This window comes from Engraulis encrasicolus, chromosome 11 (assembly GCF_034702125.1).
Source record: "Engraulis encrasicolus isolate BLACKSEA-1 chromosome 11, IST_EnEncr_1.0, whole genome shotgun sequence".
NCBI classification, from domain to species: Eukaryota; Metazoa; Chordata; class Actinopteri; order Clupeiformes; family Engraulidae; genus Engraulis; species Engraulis encrasicolus.
This window is the reverse complement of record NC_085867.1, coordinates 12,411,367-12,433,492: the sequence shown is the minus strand read 5'-3', so window position 1 is coordinate 12,433,492 and position 22,126 is coordinate 12,411,367. Positions and strand designations below refer to the sequence as shown.

The 22,126-nt window shown below is 43.6% G+C and overlaps 1 protein-coding gene across 2 annotated transcripts; it reads right to left on the bottom strand.

Annotated features, from left to right (window-relative positions):
* Positions 1–251: 251 nt before the first annotated feature.
* On the bottom strand, positions 252–22,126 carry miga2 (mitoguardin 2). 2 transcript variants are annotated; one of them, XM_063209897.1, is made up of 17 exons: positions 21,966–22,126; positions 18,977–19,135; positions 18,555–18,682; positions 17,603–17,810; positions 12,869–12,984; positions 12,456–12,576; positions 11,944–12,083; positions 11,261–11,378; positions 10,007–10,113; positions 9,631–9,740; positions 7,659–7,731; positions 7,287–7,373; positions 6,808–6,906; positions 6,342–6,476; positions 5,969–6,022; positions 4,737–4,853; positions 252–3,729 (listed from the first exon to the last, which is right to left on the bottom strand). In XM_063209897.1, exons 3-17 carry the CDS (start codon positions 18,648–18,650, stop codon positions 3,466–3,468), a joined length of 1,845 nt encoding a protein of 614 aa, XP_063065967.1. In that variant the 5' UTR covers positions 18,651–18,682; positions 18,977–19,135; positions 21,966–22,126; the 3' UTR covers positions 252–3,465. The 2 variants fall into 2 exon arrangements, with proteins under 2 accessions (XP_063065967.1, XP_063065966.1); XM_063209896.1 differs by having other exon boundaries at positions 18,977–19,108.

Here is a 22,126-nt window from a genome sequence, read left to right as displayed (position 1 = left end):
TCCTAATTAATTTGATATAACCCTCTTGGTTGTACACCAGTGGTCTCCAAATGGTGGCCCACGGGCCAGATCCGGCCCGGGCATGGCAAACATTTGGCCGCCATGAGTTTGGAACTAATACAAGCATATAACTGTTGGTATTTAGGCCTAATTTATACAGAGATACCAGTGTTTTATGTAGATCCTCTCAGCAGACTTTTTCATAAAAATGATCGCTCGCACGCACACAAATAATTTGCAAGACCACAGGGATGTTTGGGAGAAGGCATGAGTATATATATATACAATTAGATTTCATTATGAAAACAACAAAATATCATTTCATGAAAATAATGTCAATATTTTTGTCCTGGCATTGCTGGGAAAACAAAAAGGTATACAACAAAGGCATTTACATGATCCTTCTACAAGTATACACAGATTTGGGAGGGGAAAACTGCACATCCTTTTCATCAAGAGCAACCATTGTGCATTCATACATGAAAATGTTTACATTCGGATGATCTCTCTCCAAGCCTTCTGAATGATTTGCCTGTATGGAAAATACCTAGTGGATTTAAAGCGTTCCGAGAGGTGATATCAATGACCAATTCAAGCCTTCTTACTTGGCTTTACTATGAAATTATAGCTGGTTCGTAGCTAATGGGAAAATTGTCGATGTCCCTTTTGTTTGAGTTTGTGACAGGGCAATCTCTGAAACGAAGCTTACAAAAACAGGGGCAGGTTACTTTGAGGTCCATTTTATTTAGTTTCAGTGATGGGCAACCTGAATTCATTAATTATATAGTCCAGTGAGTGCCACATATTCCAAATGACCTGGTTTTACATGTCCAGTTGATCATTCAAACTGGTTGACATGGACAGGTAAAACCCGGTCATTTGAAGGATGTTGCAATGAATTTTAACTACGGGATGCAGGTTTCCCCATCACTTAAGGGCAGATTTACATAGTTTAAGGTTTACAGGGAGTTCAGTTTTGCACTCAGACACAGTGGTGGTAAAAACGCAGGATCAATATCTCATACTCATGTCCTCAACTTCCATGACAAACTCTTCATGTGGAATTGCTTCAATATACCATATGACACACACTGGGTGCAGTCATGAACTTGGTAAACCATCTCCATTTTATCAGGCTTCCCTATGCCTGAGAATGTCAAACATAAATAATATATGTTTTTGTTTAAGAAAATAAACTCGTATACAACAAAAGGCAGAAAATACCAACATTTTGTGGCATTTCTACTTAGTGCAAAAAGGTGCGAAAAGGAGCAGAGGCAAAAAACAGTTGGGTGTCAGCGTAAAGAAAAAAAAAGAACATACAGTTTCTAAAAGGCATTTTGGGAAAAGTTTATGCGTTAAGACGTTCAGATAATGCCACTATTTACCACAACCTTACTGATGTCACAATGGCAGCAGCCGACTTTAGAAGTGACACACTTATTGCCAAGTCAAACCAAGGCCTTCACAACAACCCTTTAGAGTGAAAAAGGGTGCGTTTTGTGTGTCTGTGTATACGTGTTACTATGCAACACCATGAATACATACAGTGCCTCTATAGTGTAGATGTTTCAACCGCAATGTTCAAATGTGACAAGAGGTGGGCGTATGAGGAAGTTTCAATGTGTGCTCGTGAGCGTATCTGTATGTGCGTAGGTGGGTCAAAAACTAAGAGAATGTGGTTGACTGGGTTGAAAGTGTGCGTGTTTCAGAAAAGGTGGACAAAAAAAACAACACAATAGCAGGACAAATATGAAGGCCTTAAAAGGTTAAACAAGTATTTTAGGAAGGAACGATTGGGAGTAACAGTAAACGAAACCCTGTTTTAAGCTCCTGTGTAGAGTTGTCAATGCGATATGATTGCCTAAGTGAGCAGTTTTACATTTGAAGAAGGAAACAAACTCACATACACACACACCTTATCAATGCTCCCGTCGGCAACAATCCACGCCCTCATCCCGATACGCTTTGGTGAGACCAGGAGATGTGATGTGAGAGATCATGTGTGATGAGTGATCACTTCTCATTAACCATAGCTTCACACTTCCCTCACACACTGCAATTCAATCTTCACTCCGAGATAAAAAATGTCCCTTTCATTTAACAAAAATATGTAGATAAAGAATGAGAGTGAGAGAGTGAGAGGTAGAGGATGAGAAAGAGAGAGAGGGAGCGTGAGAGATAGATAGTGAGAGAGAGAGAGAGAGAGAGAGAGAGAGAGAGAGAGAGAGAGAGAGAGAGAGAGCGCCAAGAACGCAGTGCCATCAACGTCATGGAATAAATAACCAAAACTCAGGTATTGATAAGGATACCTATAATCGCCAATTTGGCCACAACTCAGTATGTGGTAACTAACCAACCTTAACACGGCTCTTTCTTCACACCCTCACACGAGGATAATATATGCAGAGATACAATCAAAACAAACTAAATTCATGCATTCACACACTCACTCTCACACACAAATACTAAATGGGGATTATTAAAACTCGTATTTAAGACATACATTTTTGACACACACTTTGAGGCCCACAGATGGAACACACCGGGTCGTTTGCACACGTCGACACACATCCCAAAGTGTGTAGCCGAGTGTGACCGACCGTGAGCGCGGTTTCTGCGTAGGCGAAGGAGAGAGATCGGATCAGATGAGTTATCAGTGCATTAGGTTAGACCATTCTTCTCAGGTATCACTTCCTGCTAACGGAACAATAAAAGGAGTCAGTTTTTAAGAGGGAATCATCTCCACTTCTGCAGATCTGGACAGATTGTCCAGACACAGCTGGTTTAACAGATCCTGGTTGGTTTGCTAAGGATAGTCTTCATCTGTAGTCTCTAGGGATTGGTTAAGAAGGTCCACTTAACAGCTAAACGTTATTGGGTTGTTTTGCCGGGCAGGATGATCCAGGTTGCAGTGGAGAGCAGGCGTCTGATACAGTAGTTCTGTTTTCACAACTCTAGTAACCCTTCGTTCATACAGCTCAGTCCACCGATGGATCTCAATGACTTTGCATGGGACGATCTCGAAGTGCTTTGTGGGTTGGTTCGTTCGTTCGTTACGTCGGCTCCATTGCCTCCACCAAAATATTCAGAAATGTTCAACTACTCAGGCTGCGACGGATCTGTTAGCCAATAAGATTGGCAGGGGAAAAAACATGAAAGACAACTCCCCCATGCATCAGAAACGTCCATCGTCAGAGGGGCCGGGCAAAGGGGGGCACAAAGGGGTCAGTCCTCATTACTATGCATGTATGGAGAGGAGGGACCTTTCAGATGACTTAATCCAGGCCGGCCTAAACCGTCCATGGCCCTGCCTATAGTCAACCATCAGCAGAGGGGGCCAGTGTGAACGAAGGGTCTGCAGAGCTGGCTACAAGGGCCCAGTGTATTTCAAGGGTAGGAGGTACAGTATTATTCTCCACAAAGTCCAGTCTGTGGCGTGCTGCTTTAATGCCCCGGAATTCATCAGTTCATGTCGCCCGCGGAATCAGAGATCACCGTGTCTTTGTCTTGGCCTTTGTCCTCCAGCGTGGAGCTGTCGATGTGCGTACCGTTGCTCGGCAACGCGCCGTTGGACGCGCTGGTCAAGCTGTCTATGCCCAGGTAGCCGAGCAGGATGTCACTGCGGCGGTGCGAGAGCCTCAGGATGTCCTCTGCCAAGGTCGCGCTGGATCCGAACCGCACTTTGTCATGGTCATACATGTCTTTGAGGTACTGCAGGACTTGTTGCTGTGGACACACACAAAAAAGTTGTATGCTGAGACATAACAGCCATGTCCAATGGTCTGACCTCGGAGCAGGAGCACAATAGTACAGACAAATAAAGATTTGGAAAGTCTGCTTTAACCAGGATTGTTTGCCGTTTAATTTTTCTGCATAAAACAAGCGTGATCCAAAAAAAAATCATGGTTGAAGCAGACTTTTCCCATCTTTATTTGTCGATGCAAAACAAACAAAAAAAATGTTCAAGGCACCTGATTTGAAAATGATTCTGAATAGGCAACAGAGCAATAAGCTGCTATGCAACTATTCACCACCACTTCCATAATTTCCTCCGGGATCAATCAAGTAACCCCCCTGTACTCTACTTAGCATTGCAGAACACATTTGACAACTATTATGACCAAATTAAACAAAACTCACAATAACCTCATCACAATAGTCTCATCCCTATAATTGCCACTATGGGTGAAAAAAAAGCTTTTAGGCAGGAAGACAATCAAGTAAAATGCAGGCCAAACTGAATCAACTGAGATTACACTGATGCGTATGCAAGGAAAAACGTTTACTATTTACCATTATAGGTCACAATATAAATTATATTTATACATATATTACATGTATTTATATACATTTTCACCGTCAGACGTTTGTGATTTAATGTGATTTGTGATGATTTCTACATGCAGCAATTTCAATGGCATGTGCATGGTTGCTCTATTCTCATAAAAAGAAAAGCTAAAAAAAAAAAAAAGTCACTATTAAATTAACACATAAACCAAAGTCTTACACCAGTGCAAGTAGCCAAGCACACAAGTTAAGTAAAAGTAGATCTACTCTTACACTGCATCTACTTCATTAGAATACTCCATTGGAATAGCTGGTGTGTATACTTTTGAATTAACCATGTAAGATCATTTACTACTAGTGTTGTTATTGCATCAGTAACAATAACGTCTACTGCTTCTTTATACATCTCTGTACATCATCAGTATAAGGGTAAGAGGAAAACTCACCTTGAAAATGACGCACACCTCAGTCAGGTGCTGCCTGGGCCCCAGGAAACCGAACGCCAGAACTGGACTCACATGCTCCGAGATGGAGTAGAAATGGGAGATGAAGCCATCGGGCACCTTAACAAAAACACACATTATGTTACATTACACTTCCACTTAGTAGACACTTTTATCCAAAGTGACGTAACAGTTGTTTTAGGTAAAGGCAGGGGCCGTAGCCGCATATTCTGGGCCCCATGCACAACCAGCTCCATTGAAGTCCCCTAACACATATATCTGACTGTGTGCATCCCCCACATACATGGGGCCCTGGTGACTAGTTTGTCTGCGTATTACAACGCCTCTGGGTATTGGGTACCGGGTATTGGTTGGTTACAGTCCCTGGAGCAATACCAATGGTTCATGCACCTTGCTCAATGGCCACGGATAAGGGTATAAGTGGGAGACAACCCACATTGCTTACTACTTCTACGGGATTTGAACCTGCAACCCTCTGATGATCCCAAAACCAACTCCCTAAGAATTAGGCCACAGCTACTAAAAATTATGGCAATGGGGTAATGTTTCTCTTGCAGGACGCAGTAGACCTATGTATATACATGTGTGTATTGCATAGAGCTCCATTGTACAGCATATGCAAAACACTGACATGAATGGGTGCCCTGTGTGTTCCGCCAATATCAGACATCAATTTCATTCGTCATCAGGCAGAGAAAACCCAACTACAGGCAAAAACGGAGAAGAAACCCAGAGAAGTACTTCAGCGGCTTTGGCCATGGCTAAGGCACTGTAGTGCTACACAGGGGACCCAGGTTAGATTCTGACCCGAGGTCATTTTCCTCCCACCCAATGTCCATGTATGAGTACTGTCTATGTCTATACTGTCTATGTCCTTACCTAGATTAGTCTATGTCTGCATGGGAGAGCAAGAAACGCAATTTCAAATTCTTTGTATGACCAGTGCATGAAAAGAAATTGACAATAAACTTGATTTGACTTGACTTCTCTCCCACTCACTTCCTGTCAGCATCTCACACTGTTCTATCAAATGAAGCACAAAAAAAAATGCCCCAAAATTATACATATACGTTTTTTTCCTTTTCAAAAAATGAAAGTTTGGCAAGGACAAGGAATTATGCAGGATTAGTGACGAAAATAGTGTTATATTTGAGACAGACAGACGAAGAAGACTAACAAAGTGTTTGGTGGTGGCCAAAATCTCACATACTCACCATTAGTAAACGCCTCTTAGCCTTCAGCACAGACCAACAAGCAGTAGCCAACGCCTGCAGGTGTGAAAAAAGTACATCACCTGTTTATTACCTGTACCAATACTTCAATTAGTACATGACCTGTTTATTACCTTTGCCAATACTTCAATTACAATACTACTACTACTGTATACAAAACACAAATACTGTAAAACCTACACACAGTACTCAAGTTTAGGGGCGATGGCATGCCCTATAAAATAAAAATAGTCAACATCATCCCCCTTCTAAAACGTGTATCCCCTTCCATCCCTTGTGCCAATAAAACAGTGAATATGGAAATTATTTCTATTTTAACACTTGAAAATAGAACTAGCATTTGATCATTACTTACAGTTTCTTTGAAGCTATCAGATAGCCAGCGGTTCCTCAGAACAGCAACTACGGATGAGGGGGGGCTTTCCAGGTCCTCAAAGGCATCCATTAAAATAAAATCCAAGACTATGTCGAAGAAGTTCATACACACCACCTGCATACAAGTGTCAGCAGAACAAAGGGAGTTGGACACATTACGAAATTTTGGTCATCGCTGCTGACACTTAGTAAAACTACTGCATACAGTTCGGCATATGGCTGTGAAACACTTTTAGGAATGTACATGCACCCATAGCTCATAATTATAAAAAAAAATAACAAGGCCCACTAGCTCAGCAACACAGAGTTCAGTGAAGACAAATTCACCACCTGTTCAAGGCACCATATGCAATGCATAAGCCAACAGCATCAATATCCACCTTAGATGCCAGAAGTGTCGCGGTCTTAAGAAACAATGTGTGCAGAAGGAAATAAAATGTACTGACCCCTCTCCCTTCTAACTCCATCTTGGTAGTTGGCCAGGTCTCCTCCCTCTTGGTATAAAGTAGCATCTCCTCGTAGCTCTCCAGGAAGGCCTTCGGACTCTGTAGATATGTAGAGAGAGAGGTGTAAGGGATGCCACCTGGCGCAATACTTGGAACCTTATCATTTCTTTTTACATGCAGATAAATGCAGACATACATTACATGCATACATCTTCAGACTAACAACGTGCATCTACTAATGAACTTTCTACATATACATTTTCACACAGTGCTGTTGTGTTGAGATCAGACCATTAACTTTGAATGTTTATGATGTCACATTACTGATTGCAAAAAATGTGTGTGTTACCTGGATGACTAGCTTATTTAAAATGATATGTTGAAGTGAAAAGCAATAACAGAAGAGAGAGAGAGAGACAGAGAGACAGAGAGAGGGGTGGGGGACAAAGAGAGAGAGAGAGAGAAGAGGTTCAGGTCACCTTGTTGGCTTTGGCCATGAGTCCAGAGATCATCTGTTTCCCCGTCTCTACAAAGAATGTCCGATGAGTCTCGTCAATGAGGAGAACCTAGAAGCACACAGTGTAAGGTGGCTTTAGATATAAAATAATAATACAATAAATAAAAAACAATAATAGAAATGTTGGTAGCACTTAGCATAGTCGGTAGCACAAGGAATATAATGAAACATGATGTATAGCTTAAGTGTATGATTGGTTTTGCTTAACATATCACTTCTGAAGCCAGTTATTAGGCATGCATTAGTGGCCAACATGTAATCCCTATTCTAAAACGCTACCAAAATCTCATATGCATGTACCAGGCACCAAGAAAGGTGATCTATTTCTGCTTACATCAAACGCCTGCCTGATACAGTGCAGTTTGGCCAGAAAGTCGTGGTCACTGTAACACTCCAGCAGCTCTGTCCTAGAAAACAAAAACAGACGAGAGAGAGATGTAGGCCAAGGGCTCTGTGTGTTCCTGTTCCTGCTCCTACTCTCTGTGCCTTTGTGTCTGGCACCATGTTGTTACCAGGGACCTGTGTACAAGCTTGAGACAAGACAGTCCGGGGTGCGTTTCACAACAAAAAACCAAGTTAGCAACGTACGTGGTTCCAATGCAATTTTCCATTGGAAACCTAGTAAGCTGCTAACTGGTTAGCAACGACCCTTTCGAGAATTGGGGTCCTGTGCACTAGTACAGATACGGGACCAAATATACAAAACTGAAAACAAACGGTCAAGGGGCGGAACATTGATCAATGCTCCAATACACTGGAAGCTAACACACCGCTTACACATACCAGGGCGTTTTCAAAAACGAGAACCTTTCCCTTCATTTGTACCTTAAAGTGATACTGTCCCATTTTTTTGAATAAGCTTATTTTACACCTCCCCTTGAGTTAAATAATAGGGTGTTACCGTTCTCCTGTACTTTCAACCATTCTCTGGCTATGGCAGTGCAAATTTCACGTCCATGCTAGCAGTTAACATTGAGTCCTAAGAGACCAGCTCGCGGCTAACTGGTCTCATAGGACTCAATGTTAACCGTTAGCTTGGAGGTAAAATGTGCACTGCCATAACTAGAAAACGGTTGGAAGTACAGGAGAAAGATAAGAGCCTATTATTTAACTCAAGGGGAGGTGTAAAATAAGCTTATTTCCAAAAATGGGACAGTATCACTTTAAGTTTACACAGAAACTGAGGTTTTTCCTCTGAAAACAAAGAGATTTCAGAAAGCTGCGGTTTGACGTTTGTATATGAACAGAGAAAAATGTACACTTGAATGTCATTCTCCTTGGCGCGAACAGACTTCGCTGATGGTGTGAACGAAGATGTTTTGGAAAACGTAGGGAAGAAAAATGTTTTAAAAACATTTTCTTCACCAAGGCACTCCAAAAAGTATAGTTAAAAATGTCTTTATTATTATTATGACATGTCCATTAAGGACTTAATTGCCCGGAAAAATGTTTGTTTATCAAAATGCCCAGCTATGTGTAAACAGCACCTAAGCCCTGCATTATGGAGCAATGAGCCAATATACAGTACGAACTAAGCACAACATTACATAAAATGTATGAAAAAACAGCCTGATCACAAAGATCCGTGTCCATTCCAACGAATTCTGAGAGATCATGTTGGGAAAAAACACACAGGTTAAAACAACTTCATTCATTAACGGTTAAGGGTATGTGGTTCATACTTTTGCTGTGAATGTGTAAGAGTAGACACTGCTATGCAGTTAACACCTCATAACAGGGAGTGTGTTGAGTAGATAATGTGCTGGAGCCTTAAGCAACTCATAACACCTCGGGTACAGTAGCCGACGCTCTCTCACCGTGAGGGCCTGCTGCTACCAACATGCCCACGTAGTGGCATACAGGAAACACCTCAAAACAGGGAACATGTATAGTAGTTGATGGGCTGTCACCTGAGCACCTCATATGGTCTTTACAAAATGGTGTATTCACCATTTTTTACTTTTTTGGGGGGTATTTTATTATTGGAAATGGCTCAGAGGTCATCATCTATGTGTGAATTTTTGCCATTCAAATATTTTGAGAACATATTTTTTTAACCTATATAAAATGCATTTTGCAATGCAATGCCCAAAACAAAAATATCAATTTCCCAAAATGTTCCAAAATGGATATACACCATTTCGCAATGCAACAGTTTTTTGTTTGTTTGATAGTCTTTCTGCACTTGTTACCCAGACTGTCAGTTCACTGCCTACAAGACTAGGGTTGTATATGACAAATAAATCACTCCTACTTTCTTACTATCATAACAGGGAGCCTGTATTGTAGCTGATGCTCTCTCTCACCTGAGGGACCTGCAGATCACCTTGCCGTCGCGCACCTGAGCCAACGCCTCCTCGTACAGAGCAGCTGGCCGCAGGGGCTGGTACACACACTCCTCCAGGGAATCAAACCACTACACACACACACACACACACACACACACACACACACACACACACACACACACACACACACACACACACACACACACACACACACACACACACACACACACACACGCACACGCAACAAGAAATATGATCAACTACTCAGCCTGTTCTTGTCGTTGAGAGGCATAGCACAAACCCATAGTGAAAAACTGCCGTATGCAGAAGGAAATGAGTGGGAGGAAGGTAAGGAGAGAGAGAGGGAGGAATAAGAGAGGGTTCAAGGTCAAACCTCAGCGGCAGAGAAGAAAGATTCATCTGAGGCGATTGTTGTAGCGTCGTCATCGTGTAACCGACTGGAGTTCTCAAGGTTTGGCAAAATCAGTGTTCCTTCACTGTCTGCACATTGAAAAGAAATAACAAAACAATTAACACTGAACTGTGATAATCAGGGCACATGGTCATGTAAAATTAAACACTTAAAGAGTTATTGTTTTTAAAGATTACTAATATATTGCTGCATAATGCATTAAAAACAAGCCAGATCACATCTTTATGTTTTCCGTTGTTGGTACGGCTGTAGTTCTTTGGTCTTGTGTATTTTGTATTTGTTGTGGATGACTGTTTGCTTTTGCTTGCGTGTGTGTTTTTTGTTTATAATCCTTTTTGGATTATGGTAAGAAAGAAAAGGTGAACACTCACTCAAATCCCAGATGCCTGGTGGCGTCCAGGAAGAAAAAAAGTTAAAATTTTAGCCCGAGTCAGAGAAACGTATCTATGCAGAATATACCATAAAATGACATCTAGAATATGTTTCAAATTTTTATTACGCTCTTTGCCAGAGGATGCCCTATTGGTCACACATTGGACACAAAGTCTCCAGTCAGACCAAATTATAGGCGTTTGAGACAAAGTCAGGCTTCAATTTGCGAGATGAAGACTACGTAGATGCCCCAAAATAATGAGACATACCATTTTCTTTCTAAGAAACACATATGGACGTGTGCGTGTGTGTGCGTGTGCGTGTGTGTGTGTGTGTGTGTGTGTGTGTGTGTGTGTGCGCGCATGTGTGTGTGTGTGTGTGTGTGTGTGTGTGTGTGTGTTGCGCCCGCGCATGTGTGTGTGTGCTGCATAAGTGAGTGAGTGAGTGTGTTGCCAGAATGTGTGTGTGTGTGGACTAGGGCTGGGCGATATGGGAAAAAACTATATCACGATATGGATTACTTTATATCACGATAACGATATACATCACGATATAGCACAATTACATACATTTTCAGTTATTCTCTTTATTTGCTCTTTATTTTTTCATGTCGCAAAACAACCTTTCTTTAAAATTGATCTTTTTATTGTTATTTTTACAGTTACATGAACTTATCGTGTGTATTGTGACAACATGAAATGTAATTAAATCATATTCAATTGTATACAACTGATAAAATTACTATCACAATATAAACGATATAGGAGGAAGGTCACGATATACACTTTTATATCACGATAACGATATATATCGTCATATTGCCCAGCCCTAGTGTGGACATACCGAGGTCTGCGAGCAGGCTGTCGGGAGGGATGGTGCTGCCGAAGTCCTCCTGCAGGTTGTAGGCCCGATGCAGCAGGGTCTCCAGCTTCTGGGCAAACTGGGTGTTGCGCCCCTCAGCCTGAAATGGGACCAAAGCGGTATAAAGTAAAAGTAGTACTAGTAGAACTTCAAATACCCCGTTCATCACAGCTGAATAACTGGTCAAGATTCAAGAGTTTATTGTCATTGTTAAAAAGGCAATGAAATTGTGTTTGGAGTACAACACTCAGTAGTAGTAGTAGTAGTAGTAGTAGTAGCAGCAGATTCCCAAAGAAAGTGCATTAGAGGTAAGAGTGACACCAGTGCTTCCTTCCACCACTCCCACATCCCACTTTAAGTGCAACAAGGACTTTTAAGTGCCTCTATGATTGCTTATGAGTACAAGAGTTACCAATAAATATATTTTAAATCTAGCTTACTATTCAATATCAATACCTGCACTTAGAAATGAGCAACTAGACAATCTATGGCGGGTATGTTTGCCCAATTTCATTCAACTGTTAAACCCATCACATATTTGTATTATGTTTTGTTGTAGTATTATGGCGATTATAACGTTTTCTTTGACTGTCTGATTGCATTTCTATGTATGTGACAAATAACAGTCCTTGAGTCCCGAGTGTATAAATGCTAGAAGTTCTTACTGTGGGTAGAAGAAGACTCGCTGCTGCGCCCTGGAGGGCCAGGCTACTACTGCAACTAGAGTCATTCCTTGAGCGCGAACGATGCCGGATGTTCAAGGCCAACTCCCATTTATGCAGAGCCTCCTCAAACAACTCCATGCCTAGAGAACGAGAGAGAGAGAGAGAGAGAGAGAGAGAGAGAGAGAGAGAGAGAGAGAGAGAGAGAGAGAGAGAGAGAGAGAGAGCGAGAGAGAAAGAGAGAGCGAGAGAGAGAGAGAGCGTGAGGGAGAGCGAGAGAGAAAGAGAGAGCGAGAGAAAGAGAGCGAGAGAGAAAGAGAGAGCGAGAGAGAGAGCGAGAGAGAGAGCGAGAGAGAGAAAGAGAGAGCGAGAGAGAGAGCGAGAGAGAGAGAGAGGCACAGGAAGAGAAAGAAAAGCAGATTTACAGTCAATGTGTCACGGCAGTGTGTCATTATAGCACATGCTACCCCATTGTGTTTTGACCGCTGCCTGTAATGTAAAACATAAATACATACCCATGAGGTAAAGATTCTCAGCGTTGACATCCTCCACTACTCCTGGTTCTTCCGTTAGAGCTGCCACGTCCAGAGGCATGGACTGACTGGGCGAGAGGTTTGGGGAGGCGGGCACCCGCATCTAACATACACGCAAACAGGAGACACATTACTGAGCGAGCCTGCTCATGATGTTGACACACTGAAGAAAGTGTGAAAGTGTTTGGATGGGTGGGTGAGTGTGAGTTCCCATGTGCACCGTTAAGACACACTATAGCAGAGGGTGTGTGAGAGACAGAGAGAGAGTGTGAGAGAGAGAGAGAGAGAGAGAGAGAGAGAGAGAGAGAGAGAGAGAGAGAAAGAAAGAAAGAAAGAAAGAAAGAAAGAAAGAAAGAGATAGAGAGAGAAAGAGAGAGACAGACAGAGAGACTCACTGAGGCGATGCTGTGTGAGGAACTGGAATGCTTGCTTGGTGCCAGAGAAGAGATGCTGCTGACGGCGTCCTGGCTACGTGTGCTCGGGCTCATGACTTGTCGGCCAGGCAAAACCCCTACACATGGACAAAACATACAGAAAATCAGCGATCAAACATAAACATACTCACAAGAAGCATAAAAAACACTGGTGCACACTAGCCGCATTCCCGCACTCACCATCAGCAATGACTTCAGTGATTTGTTATGAATGCAAAGTAACTAACAAAATGACCTTTACAACAAGTCAAAGCCTTTCCTCCACCCAGCCTTGAATCCTGCTGTACAGTACCAATTCTCATACTCATTCACACATCTACTACCAAGACTGTCCATCACATTCACCATTGCTTAAACCATTACATGACCAAACGCAAACCGAACAACTGACCTCTCTTGCCCCAGCCGTGGCTCAAACGGCTAGGGGCAAACTAGCCTATCAAACCCCAGGTGCTGAAACTGGCTGGCCAATCACTACGCAGCAGACTTGATTTGATTTGTTTTGAATCTTTGGATGATTGTCGTTGCCATGGCGGCGCATCTAGATGCTGCGGCCCGGAGCTCCCAAAACAAATGCCACTTTTTGTTCTATTTTGTAGTTTTTAATATTGTTTTACTTAGATATAGTGTCTGTTTACAATCAGTAAGTGCATGTGCAGTGTACAGTCCGGAAAAACTGATCGATATCCGACTGGAAAGTTTTATTCCCCCACCACCCACGGACATTCCCGAGGAACTACTCAGAACTACGGTGCCTGCATGGATAATCGCCCGGCGCAAATCTCACCGTCGCCGTCGGAGGAAGAAGCGCGGAAAGAGAGGCGGCATTCGTGAGAGGCTGAAGAACTGCCCAAACAAACCTCCACTCCCCAGCCTGGTCCTCGCTAACACACAGTCTCTTACCAGCAAGATTGACGAGCTGAGACTTAGGATTTCAACAAAGAGGTGGAACAGCTGTGCTCTTCTCTTTACGGAAACCTGGTTAAGCGGCAACATCCCCGACTCTGCTATTCAGATTGCTGGATGGACTGTTTACCGGGCAGACCGAACTGCCGACTCCGGAAAAGGGAAAGGAGGAGGTGTGTGTACTTACGTGAGTAACTCTTGGTGCACCTCTGTTATCATCACTGAACAACATTGCTCTCCGGACTTAGAATTTATTTCTCTGCAGTGCAGACCGTTTCATCTCCCAAGAGAATTCACCGCGGCGTTTCTCCTCACTGTTTACATTCCCCCCCAAGCGAACGCAAAGATTGCATTGAGTAAACTCTATGACACCATCAGCGACCTGCAAAACTCTCACCCCGACGCCGTGTTCGTTACAGCAGGTGACTTCAACCATGTCAATCTTAAGTCAGTTCTGCCTAAATTCCATCAGTTTGTTGATTTTCTAACCAGAGGAAAGAACACATTAGACGTTGTTTATTGCAACATAGCCAGCGCATACAAAGCATCCCCCTCCCCTCACCTCGGTAGCTGCGACCACACCCCTCTGCTCTTGACCCCTGCGTACAAGCCGCTCATCGCCAGGTCAAAGCCCACTAGCCAGGTCATCCAAGTCTGGCCTGAAGGAGCAATTGAACGTTTGCAAAATTGTTTTGAGGACACTGACTGGGAACTTTTTAATCAATCAGACTTAAATACATATGCATCTACGGTTCTGGACTATATTAACTTCTGTGTTGATAATGTCACCATCCACAAGACCATTTACACATTTCCAAACCGCAAGCCCTGGATGAACAGTCAAGTCCAGAACCTGCTGGCAATTAGAGACGATGCGTTTCACTCTGGTGATCAATCAAATTACACCATAGCCAGGGCCAACTTGAAGAGGGGCATCAAGGAAGCTAAACACTCCTATAAAGCAAAAATAGAACAGCACTTTGTGAACTCTGATCCCAGACGTATGTGGCAGGGCATTACATCCTACACCAACTACAAGAGCACAAACCCCTGTCTGCCCAGCTCTCACAATTCAACTCTCCCGGATGACCTCAACAACTTTTTTGCACGGTTCGATGAGGGACCCATCCCTCACCCCCCCACTGAACTGATAGAGAATGCCCCACATGTAGGCCTGGTGTTAAGCGAGCACGAGGTTTGGCGAGCCCTCAGCAGCATTAACCCTCACAAAGCACCAGGACCAGACGGGGTCCCTGGGAAGGTCCTAAAGCACTGTGCAGGCCAACTAAGTGCAGTCTTTACCTGCATATTTAACATCTCCCTGAAACAAGCTGCAGTCCCCATTTGTCTGAAAACCAGTACCATCGTTCCTGTTCCCAAGCAGGCGGCCATCAAGTCTCTCAATGACTACCGCCCTGTAGCGCTCACACCTATTGTGATGAAATGCTTTGAAAGACTGGTGCTAGCACACCTTAAGTCCATCACTCCACTATCCCTCGACCCGCATCAATTTGCCTACAGGGCGAATAGATCTACAGAGGATGGCATTTCATTGGCCATTCACACTGCCCTCTCACACCTGGAGAAACCAAACAGCTATGTGCGAATGCTGTTCATTGACTACAGCTCCGCTTTTAACACCATTCCCCCTATCAAGCTGGCCACTAAGCTGTACAACCTCAGCTTCAGTCCCCATGTCTGCAGATGGATACTGGACTTCCTCAGTAACCTCAGTCTGTACGCATGGGAAAACATCTTTCAAGACCCATCACCCTAAATACAGGCGCGCCGCAGGGATGTGTGTTGAGCCCTTTTTTGTACTCCCTCTTCACTCATGACTGTGATCCTAAGCACAGCACAAACACCATCATTAAATTTGCTGACGACACAACCGTGATTGGCCTGATCTCTGACAACAACGAGACGGCCTACAGAGAGGAGGTGGAGCAGCTGGCACGCTGGAGCCAAGACAACAACCTGGCCCTGAACTCCAAGAAAACGAAGGAGGTGATCCTGGACTTCAGGCGGTGTGGCCAGGGCAACCACTACCACCAACCCATCAACATCGGAGGGGAGCCAGTGGAGGTTGTACAGAGCTTCAGATTCCTGGGTGTGCACATCAGCGAGGACTTGTCATGGAGCGCCAACACCTCTGCAATGGCTAAAAAGGGATCCCAAAGGCTATATTTCCTTCGCACTCTAAAGAAGGCCCAGCTACCACGAGATCTGCTCACTAACTTCTACAGGTGTACAATTGAATCAGTAATTACATACAGCATTACATCTTGGTACACCAGCTGCACACACGACAACAAGAAGATGTTACAGCGCATCATTAAAACAGCAGAGAGAATCATTGGGTGCCAACTACCCACACTTGAGGAGATCCACCATACACGCTGCACAAAAAGAGCATTAAACATCCTTAAAGATCACACACACCCTGGTCACAGGCTCTTCACCATGCTACCATCTGGCAGGCGCTTTAGGACTCTGCGTGCCCGCACTACGAGAATGAAGGACAGCTTTTATCCAACTGCCATTAGACTCTTGAACGCAATACGTCACCTGCCCCCCCTCAATACTTCAGGACTATCGATACTGTGACATGCACATGGATTTTTATGGATTTTTATGGATTTTTATATATTATTTACTGTTTAATCTTTTATTTTGTGGGCATTTGTGGGTTGCTACTAAACACAATCTCGCTATATTTGTATAGTGACAATAAAAGTCTACTCTACTCTACTCTACTCTACTAACACGGACGGGGTTTTGAGGTAGTGACAACAAAGCGTTGGCCAATAGGCACAGACACAGTTTGAAAAGCAATGGGTTATTCCCATCAACAATCTTCCTATTATGTCTCATTGATCGGGCCCAGACTAAATATTCACATAAATCTCACATTTAGTCTGGCTTGTCAGGCTAGGGGCAAAAAGCTATGTAGGGAGACTTGACGTGCGTTCCAATAAGTGACCTTGCGTCCTCCACTTGTGCTTGTGGCCTCCACCCGTCTCCTTGCCCCGCCACCGTAGAGGAAACAACTGCGTTTTCCAGCTGCCAGCCTAGCCAAAACATTTTTTGGGGGACTATTCTTTCACCATCCAGTTTACAAATGAGAAAATGACTTTACAATTGAGCTTTTGCAAGATATTGAAATATAATGCTGTTGTCAGTGATGTCATCATGACATAATACTTCCTGGTACGAGGCCACAAGCACAAGTGGAGGACGCAAGGTTGCATATTGGAAGGCATATTTGGTTTCCATTCAGACCAGAAGTAATTTCCTGATCCTCCCCCGTCTCTCGCTCTCATTACTTTCCTGTCTTCTCTCTAAAGCTGTCCTGTACAATAAAGGCCAGTCAAAAAGATGAGGCGCACACAAGGCTTGCAGGTTCAAAAAGTGTATTGTGTCCGACAAATTAACAAAAGAAGTCAACGGAAAATATCTGGAGCTACAAACGTTTCGGATCTAGTCCATTATCAATGTCTCCAGGACTGGAGACATTGATAATGGACTAGATCCGAAACGTTTGTAGCTCCAGATATTTTCCGTTGACTTCTTTTGTTAATTTGTCGGACACAATACACTTTTTGAACCTGCAAGCCTTGTGTGCGCCTCATCTTTTTGACTGTCCTAGTATCACTATTTTTGGTGAGCAGTCGCACCAAGCAACAAGCGATCCTAAGTTCAAGGCGCAGACGCCAACTTTCTTTGTTTCCTGTACAATAAAGGCAACAAAACCCAAAAAATGAAATAACAATAATAAACAAAAATTACCTCTCTTGAGCGAGGCGGAGCGTCCGGGGCGCCCGAGCAGCTCCGGTATGGTGACGGACTTCTGGCCCTCCTTGGCGCCCAGCTGCTTCCGCTTGCGGCCGCGCCGCTTCAGGTGGTGCGCCGTGAGAGCCAGGGCCACGCTGCCCAGCGCCGTGGCAAACAGCACCTTCTTCAGGCTCGGAGAGAGACGCAGCTGGGAGAAGATGGACTGGAGAGGGAAGAGGAAGGGTGGGCGAGAGAGGAGGAGGGACGGGAGAACAGGATGGAAAGGTGGCACCATGATGGTGGGAGATGGGTGGCCAGCCGAGGGGAGGAGGAGGGTGAGAGAGAGAGAGAGAGAGAGAGAGAGAGAGAGAGAATGAGAGAGATAGGGAGGGAGAGAAAGCGAGAGAGAGAGAGAGAGAGAGAGAGAGAGAGAGAGAGAGAGAGAGAGAGAGAGAGAGAGAGAAAGGGAGAGAAAGCGAGAGAGAGAGAGAGAGAGAGAGAGAGAGAGAGAGAGAGAGAGAGAGAGAGAGAGAGAGAGAGAGTGGGGGGGGTTACAGCAAGGTTAGATGGATGGAGGTAGAGATGAGAAAGCAAGGAGGAAAAATGTCATATGGTGAGGGTGAAAATTACTGGACACAGCGGTAACTGGTTTAAGGAGGGGTTAAAAACAGAGGTGTTGAGTGTTTTAGAGACACGCCATTAAAACACAAGTTCTTCATTTTGGCTGATATTAAATCATGCTGAATTTGTAGGCACTTTGTACTATTTGCGCTGGGCAGTATGTGTGCATGTGTGTGTGTTTGTAAGAGAGAGAGTGTGTACAAATATGTTTCAACACAAAGCCAAGGCATTTTGTGTGTGTGTGTCTGTGTGTGTGCGTGTGTGTGTGTGTGTGTGTCTAAGAGCTCTACAGGTACTCATCTTCACAAACAGAGCTATGAACTGCGTATCGTTATCAGATTCTCACCTGCCCAAAGGTTGAGTAGAGGAAGACGGGGATCTCGGCCACCGTCATGGCCAGGGCCTGCATGATGGACATGCCCTCCCCCCGTCTCATGGACATCTTGGCTGGCTCGGCCCTGCCCACCACCACCCCTGTAGAAAGCAAGTCACAGCCTCTATGACCATATGATTCCATATCGATTTCTTAAAACAGTGATTCAATTATTTTCGATACTTAACAATTGCCCATGATACGATACGATTCAATTCGATTTTTTTTTTTTCCCCTAGGGCATTGTGCAGGGGCCAGCGATTCTATTATTTTCAATACGATTATTATCTATTTATCTATTATTATTTATCTATTATCTATTTTTTTCAATGCGATACGATTCGATCGTCGGCCATAGCATCAATGCATCGACTCATTACTATTTACACCCCTACCTGTAGTGCTGCTGCGGACCCGATGCTCAGATCAGGTGCGACTGGACTGGACTGGACAAGAAGACAGAGCAGAGCAAAGGTACTTCTTCTCACTGGTCCCTCTTTTTCATTTTACGCCATTTGTTCCTGGTCCTGAAGAGCAACGTTATGATGACACAGCTGTTATTGGTGTGAAGAAATGAAGGAAGGAAAACTCAACATGTGGTCATGTGTAAGTGGAACAATAGTTCAACAGAATACTAAAAGGCAGACATAAAAGGCAAGATCATAAATGGCTGGACAGGGCACAAGAACATAGAAGCATACTAGCATACTAAAGACAGACGAGAGAGAGAGAGAGAGAGAGAGAGAGAGAGAGAGAGAGAGAGAGAGAGAGATAGACAGACAGACAGAGAGACAATGACAGTTGTTGTATACACTTGCCACAACATGTATGTGCTTTCATACTTACAGTATCAATGTAAAAAATATGCTTATATCACCAAAACATCCCTTATCTAGGACAATGTGGTGTAGTAGTACAATGTAAAGATACAAGTGTCCTTTAAGTTGGAGCTTTGCTTTGACAAAAAACTAAAAGCATCAGTTCGTCACTGCTTTCACAAAGCCCCTTTCTCTGGCCCAATGGTGAGGTCAAATGTGAAATGTGATATGGTGTTTGTTTATATACTTAATGTAGGACCTTTAGCCATGCAGAGGCCTACTTATCATCTGGACGGAAGTGGCCACTGGCCACTGCTTACAAACATTGTTATAGAGCCAGGCCTTATTCATTCTGCATTTGTGTGTGTGTGTTTTACATGTTTCTTCATACACTAGCAGTTCCAAATCAAATCAACTTATTTGCCTTGACAATATTCATTCATTCATTCATTCATTCATTCATTCATTCATTCATTTATGACATACAGGGCAGGTGCACATCTGTCTGCAATGCATCTGATCGGACACATTTTCCCCAATCCAGTGTCCACCAGACATCGTACCATGCGATACTTCACTGTGCATTTAGATGCAATGCAATGCAATGGGATGCCTGTGGATTCCATGGATAAGTCAAATAAATGTGCAGCAGCTGTCAGTGACAGAGGAATGCCAGTAGTAGGTCGCAACACCAGAAGAAATGCTCTTCAAGGCTGCTGGGATAAAATGGATATCTAGCTAGGAGGCACTTGGCCTAAGCGTGGTCGACTGAACCAAGACTGTCCTCCCAGATTTATCTGTGCGTCTTTCACATGTTCAATGTACTTTACTGGCTTTATGTGACATACAGTGTTTAATGTGTTTTGCTCTGTGAGTGTCCAAGATTAATTTCATGCAAGCCCAATAAAAGCATCTTGAATAATGGATTGTGTCGATACAGTAAAGGCTTTAACTCCATTTTGTACACCTCCTCCATCATTGGTCTGGCACAAGATTGGTCTGTTGTTGACAATAAACTCCCTATTAGGTATGGTCAAGTGGTTAGAGCACCGACTTTGAGGCACCAAACCATGTTATCTAGTGGGCGAGGCATTTTACTGATATGACTCAACAAATCAGCTACATTATATCCTAATAATGACCTTCAAAAATAGAATCTACACATTCCGTATTCCTTTTCAACCTGTGTGGCTAAACGTCTCCCCACTAACTGACTAAAAAGACATGTTCAAAAATGGGAGATAAAATGTTACTCGTTTGTCTTCCAGAGTCTTGAATTGAGGATGTGATGTGTGACAGAACATTTCTCACAAAGTCGGAACTGTAGCCTTTGAACATTATTTCCCCACAAATGGAGATGCACCTTTACATTCGCGGTCTCTTTCTGACTTATCCCGGGTCTACTGCAGAACCCTTTTCAGTACGTGACGCTGTACTACGTGATACATATTTACCATTGACAGTAAATAGAATGGACGCCAAATCAACGCTATTTGCCATTCAACGCTTTGAAGCCAGATTTGGGAACATTCCAACTTACATTCCACCTTAGCAACGCCAAACGCAGGTGCTGATTGGACAACAACAAGACTTCTAACGGTCAATCAAACCATGTTCTGATGCTCATTGGTCAATTTAACTTTTAATATCTCTCTAAAATAAAACATCACCACAAAAAATCACCACCCTGGTAAGTTGGAGAGCAAGGGGACCTACTAGTTGAGCGAAAAATGATCCCCCTGGAGTGGCATTTAAGGGAGATAGAGGGTTTTATGTCTCTCATAGGAATGAATGGGATTTGGCCATTTTTTGGTCTTTTTGGGTCCAACCTTGGCTCCAACTTGGCTTCAACAATGAAATAGAATTTTGGCCTCCATTCTATTTACTCTCAATGATATTTACCGATGTGTAGCTCTAAACGTACCAATTGTTACAATGTAACAAGCGGCGAAGTACTACGACAACGGCACTAGTATGTGCAATGTGCTCACACAGAAGCCGAGATCAACACCAATGACATTGGCACACCAGCAGGTAATGTTAGTTCCACATGCTGTCAAAGGCAGCATATGTAAACGCAGACGATTACTCAACAACTAGTTAATAATTGACCCCATGTAATGCCGTCCAAACAAACCCGACGAGCGTCCAGGCCAGGACAATTCAGGTATGACCTCACATCTGTCTGTAGGCATTAACTATCAGTTAGCGTCATCTACCAGCTAGCCTAACGTAGAGGTGTAATGGCAATCTGCACATCCAACCTGGATAGTGGCACCAAAGGTGTCAGTTTACAATCGACAACCTAGTATCATGTCATGCGCCAGACATCGATGGGTGTCTGTGGTGTTTCGTGTGACATATCAATCCCCACGAGCTCCGATTCAGATGTGGACCTTGCTATGCTACAGAGCTAGCTTGCTAACTCAGCTAGCCAAGTTTTTTACCAGCCACATTTTGCGGCTTCACCTCTGGAACTATGTTTATCAGTGAATGCTGCAGTACATCTGTTCGCCTCTGCTGGACACCATTTAGAAATCACTAAGTACAGATTACCGGTACTCACTTTGCTGCCCTGTTCATCCAGTACAGCAGAAGGGCATCATCCTAACCAGCGCTTTCTCGCACACTAACTTGTGATTCTTGCTGAAGAGGTGAATTCATGCAACACAGTCGGCCTGTTGACAGATTCGGGAATCAACCAATGGCAGTTCCCGCTCTGAAGAA

What these genes read in the sequence shown, in the direction of transcription:
- miga2 (XM_063209897.1), bottom strand. Translation starts at nt 18,650, where the DNA reads ATGTCCATGAGACGGGGGGAGGGCATGTCCATCATGCAGGCCCTGGCC. An exon ending in TCTACTCAACCTTTGGGCAG is followed by an intron (nt 17,811 to 18,554) that starts GTGAGAATCTGA and finishes TTCCCTCTCCAG; the next exon opens with TCCATCTTCTCCCAGCTGCG. An exon ending in CGAGTCTTCTTCTACCCACA is followed by an intron (nt 11,379 to 11,943) that starts GTAAGAACTTCT and finishes GTCCCATTTCAG; the next exon opens with GCTGAGGGGCGCAACACCCA.